The sequence below is a fragment of the Cervus elaphus genome, chromosome 13 (assembly GCF_910594005.1).
Source record: "Cervus elaphus chromosome 13, mCerEla1.1, whole genome shotgun sequence".
Lineage (NCBI taxonomy): Eukaryota > Metazoa > Chordata > Mammalia > Artiodactyla > Cervidae > Cervus > Cervus elaphus.
Genome location: NC_057827.1, coordinates 69,004,363 through 69,016,566, shown reverse-complemented (window position 1 = coordinate 69,016,566; position 12,204 = coordinate 69,004,363). Strand labels below are relative to the sequence as shown.

General features: G+C 39.0%; 1 protein-coding gene across 1 annotated transcript in view; it reads right to left on the bottom strand.

Annotated features, from left to right (window-relative positions):
• RCOR1 (REST corepressor 1) overlaps window positions 1-12,204 on the bottom strand; it is a 118,732-nt gene that overhangs the window by 27,629 nt on the left and 78,899 nt on the right. Inside the window, exon 3 of the mRNA XM_043921330.1 lies at window positions 8,159-8,242. Within this exon, the coding sequence (XP_043777265.1) occupies window positions 8,159-8,242 (84 nt within the window). The remainder of the gene's footprint in view (window positions 1-8,158; window positions 8,243-12,204) is intronic.

The window sequence follows — 12,204 nt, the reverse complement described above, 5'->3', positions numbered from 1 at the left end:
TGATGGATACAGATACATGTATGCATCACCCTGATTCTTTAAAGAACTACACAGCTACACAAACCATGCCTTTTTGGACAACTTACCATTATGCGTAGCACAACTGAATGAGTTGTTTGGGGGGTAACATCATTTAAAGGTGTGTAAGATGCATCAAGAAAATGTACAAAATTTAACAGAGCTTAGTCAAACATTTACTGAACTACCCTCACTACATAGAGAACACTGTATTAAACAGGCCAAATACAAAAGAAAAACAATTTCCTGCAGTTCCCTGAACCAACACACAGGTGACAGAAGAGAACAGAAACACCCATGGCAACAAGCGCAGTTGCAGGACAGCCTGAGGATGCAGTGACGGTGATGGCGGTCCTTCAGGAGAGACTTCCTAAAGACCCAACAGCTGTTCAGTTCAGTTCAGTTGCTCAGTTGTGTCTGACTCTTTGCGACCCCATGGAGCTGTACTTATTAACAAAAGTCACTGACATCTGAGAATCTGCTACGTGCAGGCCACTGTTCTAAGCTCTTTACCAGGCTTCTCTTTCTAATCCTCTCCAATAATTCTACTATCACTCCCATCCACAAATGAAGACACTGAGGTGCAGAGAGGTTAGATCACTTGGCCAGGGTCGCACAACTGGTAAAGACAGACACAGGACTCTTGTATCAATGTACCCCGAGTGTCTGGCCCCAGGACCCATCGAGTTAAACCTCGGTTAGCAATCCTCTCTCCTGAGTAAGGGAGACAGAAGCTCACTTCAGATAAGGACAGCTCCACAGCAGAGAATGCTGAGCAAGGCAGCAACACAGTCTATTCCGTTTGAATGGAGTCAAGAAAACAAACCTGTGGTTGATGAAGGAAGTGACAGAGACAGAGGCTAACAGATGACTGCCTTGAGCTAAGCTTCACAGGTTTCTATATTCATGTTCTAACCCGATGATCTAAATGCTCCCAGTACCATTAGTAAGAATCTCAAATTCGACTGCAAAACTGGGAAGAATGCAGAAGAAAGCTGTCACAGTAACCTTAACTCACCCTTACCTCCCCAGATACTGCAGCGACTTGGAATACTTGTGATCCTGCATAGTCTATGCAGAGCAAGAGGCTGACACCTTTGGTGAGGACAAAGCTACAGTCTTAATACAGCTGTAAAATTTTTATCATCACATTTACTGTAGCTTCAGGTGCTGCAAAGGAAATACGGTACCACTTTCTCTCTCATAACTCAAAAACAGTATGCTAAAGTTTTCTTCAAGAATATGGTAACAAATATTGTGGCATCTCCTTGAGTTATTAAAATAAGAAATGAATCACCATAACTCACTGAATCACAATGAGCTTGAATCAGTTAGGTAGAGCAATTGTGCCACCTAGTGGGAAAAGACATCACTACGACATTTCAACGGTCCCTGTGACAGATCGAGGTGGGAGTAGTGGGCTTAAGAAGTAAGATCAGCCAGAGACTCAGCCAGACTATGATCAATGCACCAGTCCCTCCTAGCCAGAGATAAAATATGCTTTCTTTATGACACTGCCATTTCTTAATGTAGTTTTGTTAAAAACCCCACTTCACAGAAAAAGCTCCCCCCACCCTCTGCACCCCAGTAAATACAAATCCAGCCCAATCTCACAATCTCATCAAGTGAAATAAGAAACACAAGCACCTCACTAAGCCATACACACTGAAATTCCGCCTCCAGCATTTATTCCTACCTAGTCCACCCAGAATCAGCAGACATGACTCTGGACACATCCTCCTTCTGCCTCAGTGCTGCAGGATCCGCCTCGTCTAAGAGTGGGCTGACCATCATGCCTTCCAGGGCTAACTGTTAAATTTAAGCTTGCTTGTGTGTTGCATTAAATTTTTTTCCAATAAAAAAATAACTGCACTCCTCCCCCTTTACTCAAGTACTCATACACTGGTATATTTTCCAGAAAGGCATATGCATATTCTCTATTGTAGAAACTGATCATCACTGGAATGAAGGACATTTAGTTGTGACTAACCAAAATAACCATCTTTCTCCTTAAAAATGCCCCAAGTCTGTGGCAAGGAATAAGATGCACGCAGTGACAACTAGCCTACTAGCCTCTTGCATCTCTTTCACACCAAGTCAACTGACTTGATGACCGAGGCCCTCAGCAGGCAGCTGTGCCCTCAAGACTGTCTTGTTCGCTCTCAGGAGTCTGCTCCGTGCACATGAGCTGAGGAAGGAGCCGTGCTCACACGATCTGCATCTTCCTCAATTAACGGCAACCTTTCCTGACATTAAAAGAGGGAGAAAAAGACTAACCCTTGATTCCCCTATAACCTCACAGGAGACTACAGTGCAAACAGTCCTGGACGATGAGCAAGAGCCCTTAAGTTTCCATCAGGAACTTGCAGCTAAGTCCATTTCATCACTTGTAAAATAATAAGAATTTTTATAAATTCTCTGTACAAAAATATACATATACATAAATACTTAGAGGCACCTACTCAGTCCCTGAACACCACCAGAGCTGTGTCCCAGTTCAGCAGTTCCCAGTCCTGACTAATAAGAACTGTCTGATAAACATCTTTATACTGACTTGGGTTCCACCCTGTTTTGTAAATGTATGCGTATAAATATGTATGTGTGTTCATGTTTATGAACATATATATGTGTGTGCATGTATGTATATGTATACTTTATGCATATATAGAGCTTCTAGTAAAGTATGATGTGTGCAGAGAAGAGCACACATATAAGGATACAGCTAGGTTCATTTTCAGGAAATGAATACACTCAGATCAAGGAAAGAATCCAGTGTACTCTTGATGTTATGGGTTTGTTTTTATAATGATCCCAGGTGATTATGATGAATCAATAAATTAGAGAATAACACTGATATGTAAAGAACAGTTCCCATTTTAATGTGATAGAAACCACCTCAATGAACACAAAATTTTAAGGTTTTGACATTTAAACTATTACGCCAATATCAGAACCACAGAAACGAGGAGAAATGTGCTTTTATGTTACTGTTAATATAAAATGAAGTTTCTAAATTGTGAGTTGTGAATTTCAATCATGTAAAAGAATTTCCTCTCAGTGACTAAAGAGGTTCTTTTGTAAGCTACCAATTTCAAGCTCACCTCCAGCTGAGGGGTTATGAACAGGGGAGAAAGGTGGAACAAAGGAAAGGAAGGTCAGACAGCATGGTCTCTACAGTGTGGTCAAGACGGGGGTCCCCCAGGCGCACTTCAGCCATGCCCAGGAGGAAGCGAGGGGACAGCGCCATGCAGATACTCAGCAAGAGGGATGCAGACAAGGGGAGTGGGCTCTGGCTGCGTCCAGAGGGCAGAGGTGGGCTCAGACCTCAGGGTGCCTAGTGGCAACTGTCAGGTCTTCTGACTTCAATTTACAGTCATCTAGAAAGTTGTGAATAGAGACCCCGACATTTACTATATATTTCTATGAAAGTTTAGGCATTTACTACATACCTGTGAAACTTTCACTCATAATTTTGAAAATGTGTACTGAACTCATATGACTTAATGAAGAAACAACTTTTTATATGCAGGTCCAAAGAGGGTTCTCACCCCCTAAAAGCTAAAACTTACTTTAAAATCCATAATTTGACACAATTTTAAGTTCTATACGTCTACCCTGTTGAAAGGGTTAATTTTTTTCTTTAGAGTTTGGCCAGCAAACTCCGACCTTCCAGCATGGCTGTCCTTGGAGAGGAGAGGATTTACAGCTTCTCTCACTGTCCGACCTCCAGATCCTATCATAGGACCGAACCATCATTTGTGCCTAGTCCCCTAAATATCATGTCGTCATTTAATCATGTAATTCACTACTATATGTTTATAATAATACCCAAATGCCATTGTTCTAATCTATGCTACTTGGGCTTATTTGCATTTCCTCCTCATGAAATGTGTCTCTGCACATTTTCTCGGCATACTCCAAAGGTTGCATCCTTCCTTAAGGAAGTTTTACTTAGACACACCCAAGAGCAACTGTGTAATATCAGTAATACTTTAAGCATTCTGGTTTATTAAATCAGACAGCACACCAAGGGAGATCTGTGTGATAAGAGCTCAAACCAGAAATCTAGACCAAACTTGGCTACTAACTAGCTGAGGCACCCTAAGCATTTGACCTAACTTCTCCAGATCCCAGGTTTTCGAAACTAAAAGGAAGCAGTTGGACTAAAGGAAATACATATAAATTATCTGTTTACATTTCACTGCCCCCCTCTTTGTGCATCAGAATATAAACTTCCTGAATCCCTCCCTCCTGGTATCCACCAGGCACACAAGACCGCTCAATAAAAATGTGAAGGAAATCAATTCTCACTGAATAAACACAAATTCAATATAACCCTAATTGGGATACTTTTGGAGGAAATGTGCTTTTTAAAAAATAAGAATAAAAATATAAAAAGAAAAGACTAAATTATGGTGCACCCATACTTGTTAGTTTAAAACTACATAATTGTAAATATATTCAAATAGAACAAAGTCCCAGATAATATTGTTAAGAGCAAACTGCTAAACAGCTCATATATGTGATTTAAAAATCATACTTATTAGTATGTATAAACATACTAGGAAAAAATATATATATATAGTAAATAGTAATTATAAGAGGGCTTTAATTGTCTACATTATACATTCTATATTGTTCAAAATTTCTACAACAGCACTTATTTTTATAACCACAAAATAATTTTGTAAACTTGCAGTAACCCTAAGAGGAAGAACTCTAAGCAGTTACTTAAGAAGAAAGAAACCAACACAGAGAAAGCAAGTGATCTACAGACATCCTTACACATGGGGACATCTCTACACTTCTAGTAGATGTCCCCAATCTCCTGTTTCTACATAAAATCAGAATCAACTATTGGACAATCAAGACTTCCACTTTCTTTCAAAATAAATGAGAAAGACAAAAAGAGACTTCTTTTTTTGTCTATATACTTGGAGGGAGAGAAGCTGAGGGGGAAATGACAGATGGTAAAGAGAATAAATTATGTATACTTGTCCCCATTGACACTATAGCTACATTTTAGCTACGATTAGACAACTATTCAAAGAGTGTGATTCCCAAAGCTCCCCAAGTGGAACCTAACTGACACTACAGATTACATTCACATCCTCACACTTGGGCAGTTAAGCAAACTCTCATGGAGCCACAATTCCACTAAGGATGTATCTTACAAATACTAAAAACACAACAATGGCAACAAAAGAGAACAAAGCTCTATGATTCAGTTTTTCACCATCACCTTCTTTAACAATAGCAACAAATTAGAAACAATCTAAATTTTCCAAGAGAATGGTTAAATATACTGATACATTCATATGATACAATATTCAGCATTATTTTAAATATTCACCAGGGGTCCAACAAGGTGACAAATGTGTAGGTCATTGTTCAGGAAGATAATATGCACTCATACACAATGAAATTCCATCACCTCACTTACAAAAACATGCACAGAGGGGAAAAAGGGACTGGGAAAACATCCTAAAATGTTTAACAACAGTGACCTCTGGGTAATGAAATAACAGGGGAGGTGAACTGTTTCTTCTTCATACTTTTCTGTGTCTTCTGAACTTTCAACAATATATAAATGTTACTTTTAGATTAGTTTAAGAGTTAAAGCTTTAATCAACAGCATCAGGACTTACATTAAAGCTGCAAATTTATTTTAGGCAATACCATTGTTTAAAAAATCCATTACTGTTCATATACTGTTCTTTACGTCTAGGTCTAGGAAAAACAAGCTAATATTAAAATTAAATTCTGACTCCCAGGATTTTCAAAGGTAATACAATAACAGCAAGAGGTACTAATACAATCTTCACTGTAGTAACAGCAGGCAGCAACTGAAATGAAGAGGGGGCTGAGACCTGACGCACGTGACCTGAGGGACACGCTGGGAGCGTAAGCCAGGGTGAAGATCAGCACAGACACCCCCAGCTCCACCACTGATGATGCTGTGTTCACAACCTCTTCAAATCGTGGAATGCCATCTGTAAAACGGGGACAAAAACGTCCTCTTCCGTTACAGTAAAGACTGACTGAGAGATGGTAACGATAACCCTATATGCAAAACAGAAAAAGAGACACAGATGTACAGAACAGAATTTTGGACTCTGTGGGAGAAGGCGAGGGTGGGATGTTTCGAGAGAACAGCAGCGAAACATGTATATTATCTAGGGTGAAACAGATCACCAGCCCAGGCTGGATGCATGAGACAAATGCTCGGGCCTGGTGCACCGGGAAGACCCAGAGGAATCGGGTGGACAGGGAGGTGGGAGGGGGGATCGAGATGGGGAATACATGTAAACCCATGGCTGATTCATGTCCATGTATGACAAAAACCACTACAATATTGTAAAGTAATTAACCTCCAACTAATAAAAATAAATGGAAAAAAAAAAAAAAAGACTCACTGATACAAAAATATGGAAAGCATTTTAGTCCAATGCTCAACAAATGCTCAACATTTTTAATGTTTAGTTCTGGGCATCATAATTTAAGAGGGGCACTGTGATTAAATAGAATATACCCAGCTGTGCAACAGAGATGAAAAAAGACCCCAAAACTGAAGCATCAGGAAACCCTGGAGGCCACCAGGCAGATTTAGCTTGGATGGGGACAGCAGAGGTGGCAGGAAAACTGAGCACCTGAGACCCACAGGGAAGCAAACTTATTCAGCAGTGATCAGAAAACAAAGCTTAAAAATTACATGGACACAGATTTTCAGCTCTGTTAGAAGCAACAACATGTTTGAGCAAATGATCAAAGGGAAAAAGCCAACAGGAAATACTAAAAAGGACTTCCCTCCCCAGCACAGTAGGGGCATCGGAAACGCCAATACACTTCCTTCTGCTCTTCCTTTCTCCATGATAAATTCATCAAGCAGTAGCCTGATGGAGGCAAAACTAAGATACTCTAAAAATCAGATTAGATTTCAGATTACTTTATTCTAGCTAAATTTAGCATTACTAAGAGTAGTTGAATTTCCTATGTTCCACTGTATTTTAAAAATGATCCTTTTTGGTCAAAATTAAACGTTTCTTTACCATATGAACTCTCTGCATCTTAAATGTGCAAACATGCGTGTTACCTGTGCAAGAGGTGTACATTCAATATGTATCACCTCTAACTCTTATCTGACAGAGGAAACCTGTTGACACTGACTGTAAAACACAATCTGGGAAATTCTGATCAAAGCCTGAGAGTACAGCCTTTATTCACAATTCAAGTTTCCTGACCAACATTTACCACTGATGCTTTCTAAGCCCTAACACATTTTAGAGCACTGATTCTCACCCTATTTTTTTTTCAAAGAGCCCTTGAAAAATTCAGTTTTCTCCAGGAAAACATACATATACAAACAAAAAAAAAATTGACGTGTGATTTCTGAGTTCACAAATCCCCATAAATTCCATCCATGGACAACCCCACACACACTGAATAATTCTCAAAGAGGGGAGTTTAGTTTTTTCTGTCTTGAAAGCTATGACAAAAAAAAAACTTTAAAAATAGCAAAGACTCATGGCAATATATCAAATATAAAATTATTCTTGCCTGGATCATTCGAGCAGAGGGGACAGAAAAAGTGAAAAGGCAAACTTGGGAAATACAATTAATCTCACTCTAGGATCCCCACCCCTTAAAAGAAACCCCAAAGTAGCTCAGAATATTCACGCTCACAAAATGTAAACACAGAAGAGGCAACTCGGAGCTCTGCCTCTGGCCAGGCCGAATCGTACAGCATGAAATCTGTTTTCAGTAAACGCGTGTGCCCTCTGTAATCCTTCCACTAAGGAATCTGTTTAACTCTTCATCTTTATAGATCTATAAATTCCAAGCTGAAGAAATTATACACTGAATTATCATTTTCTTTCCACTCTGAACCTTTCCTCCTAGTTACTTCAGAATATTAGCTACTTCCTCATTTTAAATAAAAAGTAAATTATGAAACTATACTTTAAGAATCTTTAAATTATTATGACAAGACAATAAAGAACATATTTTCAGATTCTTCAAATTACTTACTTTAAAAATGTAAAATAAATGTAATATATCTAGAGACTTTCAGCTACAAAGGTAACTCTAAAAGTTTGCAGTAAATAAGAAAGATGGAAGATAAAAGTACTTTAAAACTTACATTTTGCTTCTGATAGATTTTGATTAGGTGACCAGACCAGCATTCCAAGATTGTCTCGTTCTTGACTTCGTCTTGCTAGTTTGGCTTGGGAGAAATAAAAAAAGGAAAATTCTTATTAAAATTTTAGCAGACATAACTAGTGACAACTAACACCACCATTCTGGTCTGTTTTAAACCTCAGAAGATGATGACATCACCCAGCCTCTACTGAAATCTGCCCCAATGGAACCTGTGCCTTTAACATGGGCGGGTGCAGGGGGAGTCCTGAAGTTTGCTGAAACATTTCTGCTTCCAAGTCTTCTTCTACCTAAACTTTTACTTATGTAACAAACAGGCACATACGAGGTAGGTGTGACTACTATTCTCATTTGCTAGGTGAGGAAACAAACAGGTCACTCAGCTGCTGGGAGGCAGACCTGGACTGAGCTCGCGCTCAGCCAGGACGGCTGCAATGCCTGAGGGTTTAGTCACCACGGACTAAGATGCTCTGCGCCCAGACAGGGACACACGGAGTGGGAGCTGAGGCGGCATGGGAAGCTGCATGCGGCAAGTTGCTCACGGATTCTTTTCAACTATGAATTTTTCATGTGTGCTTTGCATAACCTTACCCTTCATTGCCATTAGCATACTGGGTATTTTAATGAATTCAAAAATTCTTTTAACAACTTTAAGAAAGAACGTTATGTATGTGTTTAATTGCTCAGTCGTGTCCGACTCTGAGACCCCATGGACTGTAGCCTGCCAGGCTCTTCTGTCCATGGGGATTCTTCAGGCAAGAATACTGGAGTGGGTTGCCACGATCTCCTAAAGGAGATCTTCCCAACCCAGGGATCAAAGCCATGTCTCCAGCACTGCAGGCAGATTCTTTACCGACAGAGCCACCAGGGAAGCCCTTTAGAAAGAATAACCAACCATTTAAAAAGATTTAAACTGAAAGGAAATGTGTGAAGTGCATTCAAATTCTTAAAAATCTGTGATACAAAACAGTAGATCAAAAGGTATACAAATGACATGTACAACTGGACTGACCACAAACAACAGTTAAAAATTACAATACAGACAATTAAAAGATGTTATCTTCAAAAGGTACAAAAGACTCAAGAGACAAGGGGCTCACTAATATCAGTCTTTAGACTGATTTGGATCCAAACTCATTCATTCTAAAGACATTCTCTTACTTGACCTTTTTCTCTTTAAATAAATTCCTCTGAAACATGATGAAAGTTTTGCAACCTACTTCCAGAAAACAATTCAACTTAAACACACACACCAATATAAACATACTTTTACAAAATTTTAGTCTTGTTTAAGAATTCCTGCTTTCATGAAATTGCCAGATCTTTTATTTAATTTTGTATAACAATGTATTCTAGATTTTAATGAATTTCTGCTAAAATCTGTGGGGCAGCTACTTTACAGAAAACTGATGGAATGGTGGGAAGGCAAGACTATGAACAAGGCAAGATTAAAGGTGGAATTTACCTGCTGGGTAGGAACAGGGTGTAATGAACAGGGACACAGGAGTATGATAAAAGATGGGAGTGACTGCTTTTAAGTCACTTTTTTATATGGTTTTTTAATATGGTTCTGACTTTTAGAACAATGTTAAGGCCACACAAAATCTAAAAATAAAAATAAAGTCAACAAATACTTGTGTGGGGCTGGACCAGACATGGAATACAGGCTTTCGGTATTTCAAATAAAAATCCAAAGTCAAAACAGAAACAAAAGAATCCACATTGAGAAAGTAGAATTAAAACTGATTTTATTCATAGATGACATGATCACCTGTGTAGAAAATCTACTGTTCCTACAAAAAGTTATTAGAATGAATGAGTTTCGGCAAAGTTGCAGGAAACAAGATCAGTAGTAAAAAGTTGTTTCAATTCAATTTCTATATATGTGTGTAATCAAAAATAAAAATGAAAGAATACCCCTATTTAGTTGATAGATGTGATAGACATGGGCTTCCCTGGTGGCTCAGACGGTAAAGAGTCTGCCTGAAAAAAAAAAAAAAAAGTCTGCCTGCAGTGCGGAAGACCAGGGTTCAATCCCTGGATCGGGAAGATCCCCTGGAGAAGGAAATGGCAACCCACTCTAGTATTGCTGCCTGGAAAATCCCATAGACAGAGGAGCCTGGCAGGTTACAGTCCATGGGGTTGCAAGAGTCGGACACAACTAAGCAACTTCACTTTCACTGTGGACTTCCCTTGTGACTCAGATGGTAAGGAATCTGCCTGCAATGCAGGACACTCCGGTTTGATTTCTGGGTGGGGAAGATTCCCTGGAGAAGGGAACGGCAACCTACTCCAGTGTTCTTGCCTGAAGAAATCCGTGGACGAAACAGCCTGATGGGCTACAGTCTAGGGGGCTGCAAAGAGTTGGACACGACTGAGTGACTAACGTGTCAGAGTGAAAACATACACTGAAAATTGCAAAATGTTTGAGAAACTAAAAGGTCTAACTGAATAAAAAGATATATCATGTATATGGATCGAAAGACTCAAATATTATTAAGACAGCACTCTCCCCAAAGTGCTCTATAGATTCAACACAATCCCATCAAAATCCCAGTTTACTTTTTTGTAGGAATTGACAAACATTCTAAAATTCCTGCAGGAATGTAAAGAACCTAAAATAGCCATAACTACTTTGAAAAAAAGCAAAGCTGGAAAACATATACTGTCTGAACTGAACTAATTACAAAGATTTGGTAATCAAGACTGTGGTATTGGCACATAGAGAAAGAAATGAAACAGAATGGAATCCAAAAACAGAACCCCTCATATAGGATCAACAGATTTTCCACAAAGGTGCAAAGGTAAAATTCAATGGAGAAAAATAATATTTTAAACAAATGATGTCTAAACAAATGGATATCCATACTTAGAAAAATTAATAGATCTAGTCTTACCCCATATACAGAAATTTATTCAAGACTAAATATAAACCCCCCAATTATAAAACTTGTAAAACATGAGAAAAATATTTTTGATTTTAGGTTTAGAGAGATATTATTAGATAAACATCCAAAAGCACAATCCATAAAAGAAAAAACTTTATAAATTTGACTCATCAAAGTTAACAACTTATTTTCAAATACTACTAAAGGGATAAAAGCCAAGCCAAAGACTAAGAAAAAATAATTATAAGCCACATTATCTGATAGAGACTTGTATCCAGAATATATAAAGAACTCTCAAGACTGAACAATAAGAAAAACCTTAACTGTCAAGAAATGGGCAAAAGATTTAAATAAATACCAAAGAAATGGATAGCAAACACATGGAAAGGAATTAAAACCCAACAGTCATTAGAGAAAGACAAAACCACATGAGACGTCACAACATACCTACTACAGAGTATAAAGTTAAAAAGACTGACAATGCCCACAGTTGGGCCATAATGTAGAGAAATCAGAACTCTCCTAAGCTGCTGGTAGAAGTGTGAAATGGTACTATCACTTTGGGGGAAAGCCCAGCAAACATCCTAAAATGGCAATATATCCACCATTTAATGGAATAAACCTCAGCAATAAAAAGGAATGAACCATTCAGGCACATGGTATGAACAAATCTCAGAAGAATCCTGCTGAGTGAAAGCGTTACAGATAAAGAAAGGGAGGTGAGAAAGAATTGTGAGGTGCTTTGCAGAAACAGGTGCTTACTGTTAATAACCAACCGTTTTTAGTGTACACAGACGTACATATATGCACACACATAAATACATTACTGATCCCGGTTTGTCCACCTCAAGACTCTAGACACAATGACAATCTAGTAAGAAAATGAGCACATTTAGCTGTCAGACCCTGGTCTCTAAATATCATTTTACAACAAAGGAAACTAGATCTCCATGGGAGAACAGCTGGCTCCAGGCCTGGGAGGGCGAGGACAGGAAAAGTACAGGAGAACCCGGGGTACTCTGTCACGCCAGGAGGGAGCATGCGCGCTCAGTCACTTCAGTGCCTGGCTCTTTGCAACCCCATGGACCTTAGCCCACCAGGCTCCTCTGTCCAAGGGATTTTCCTGGCAAGAAAAATGGAG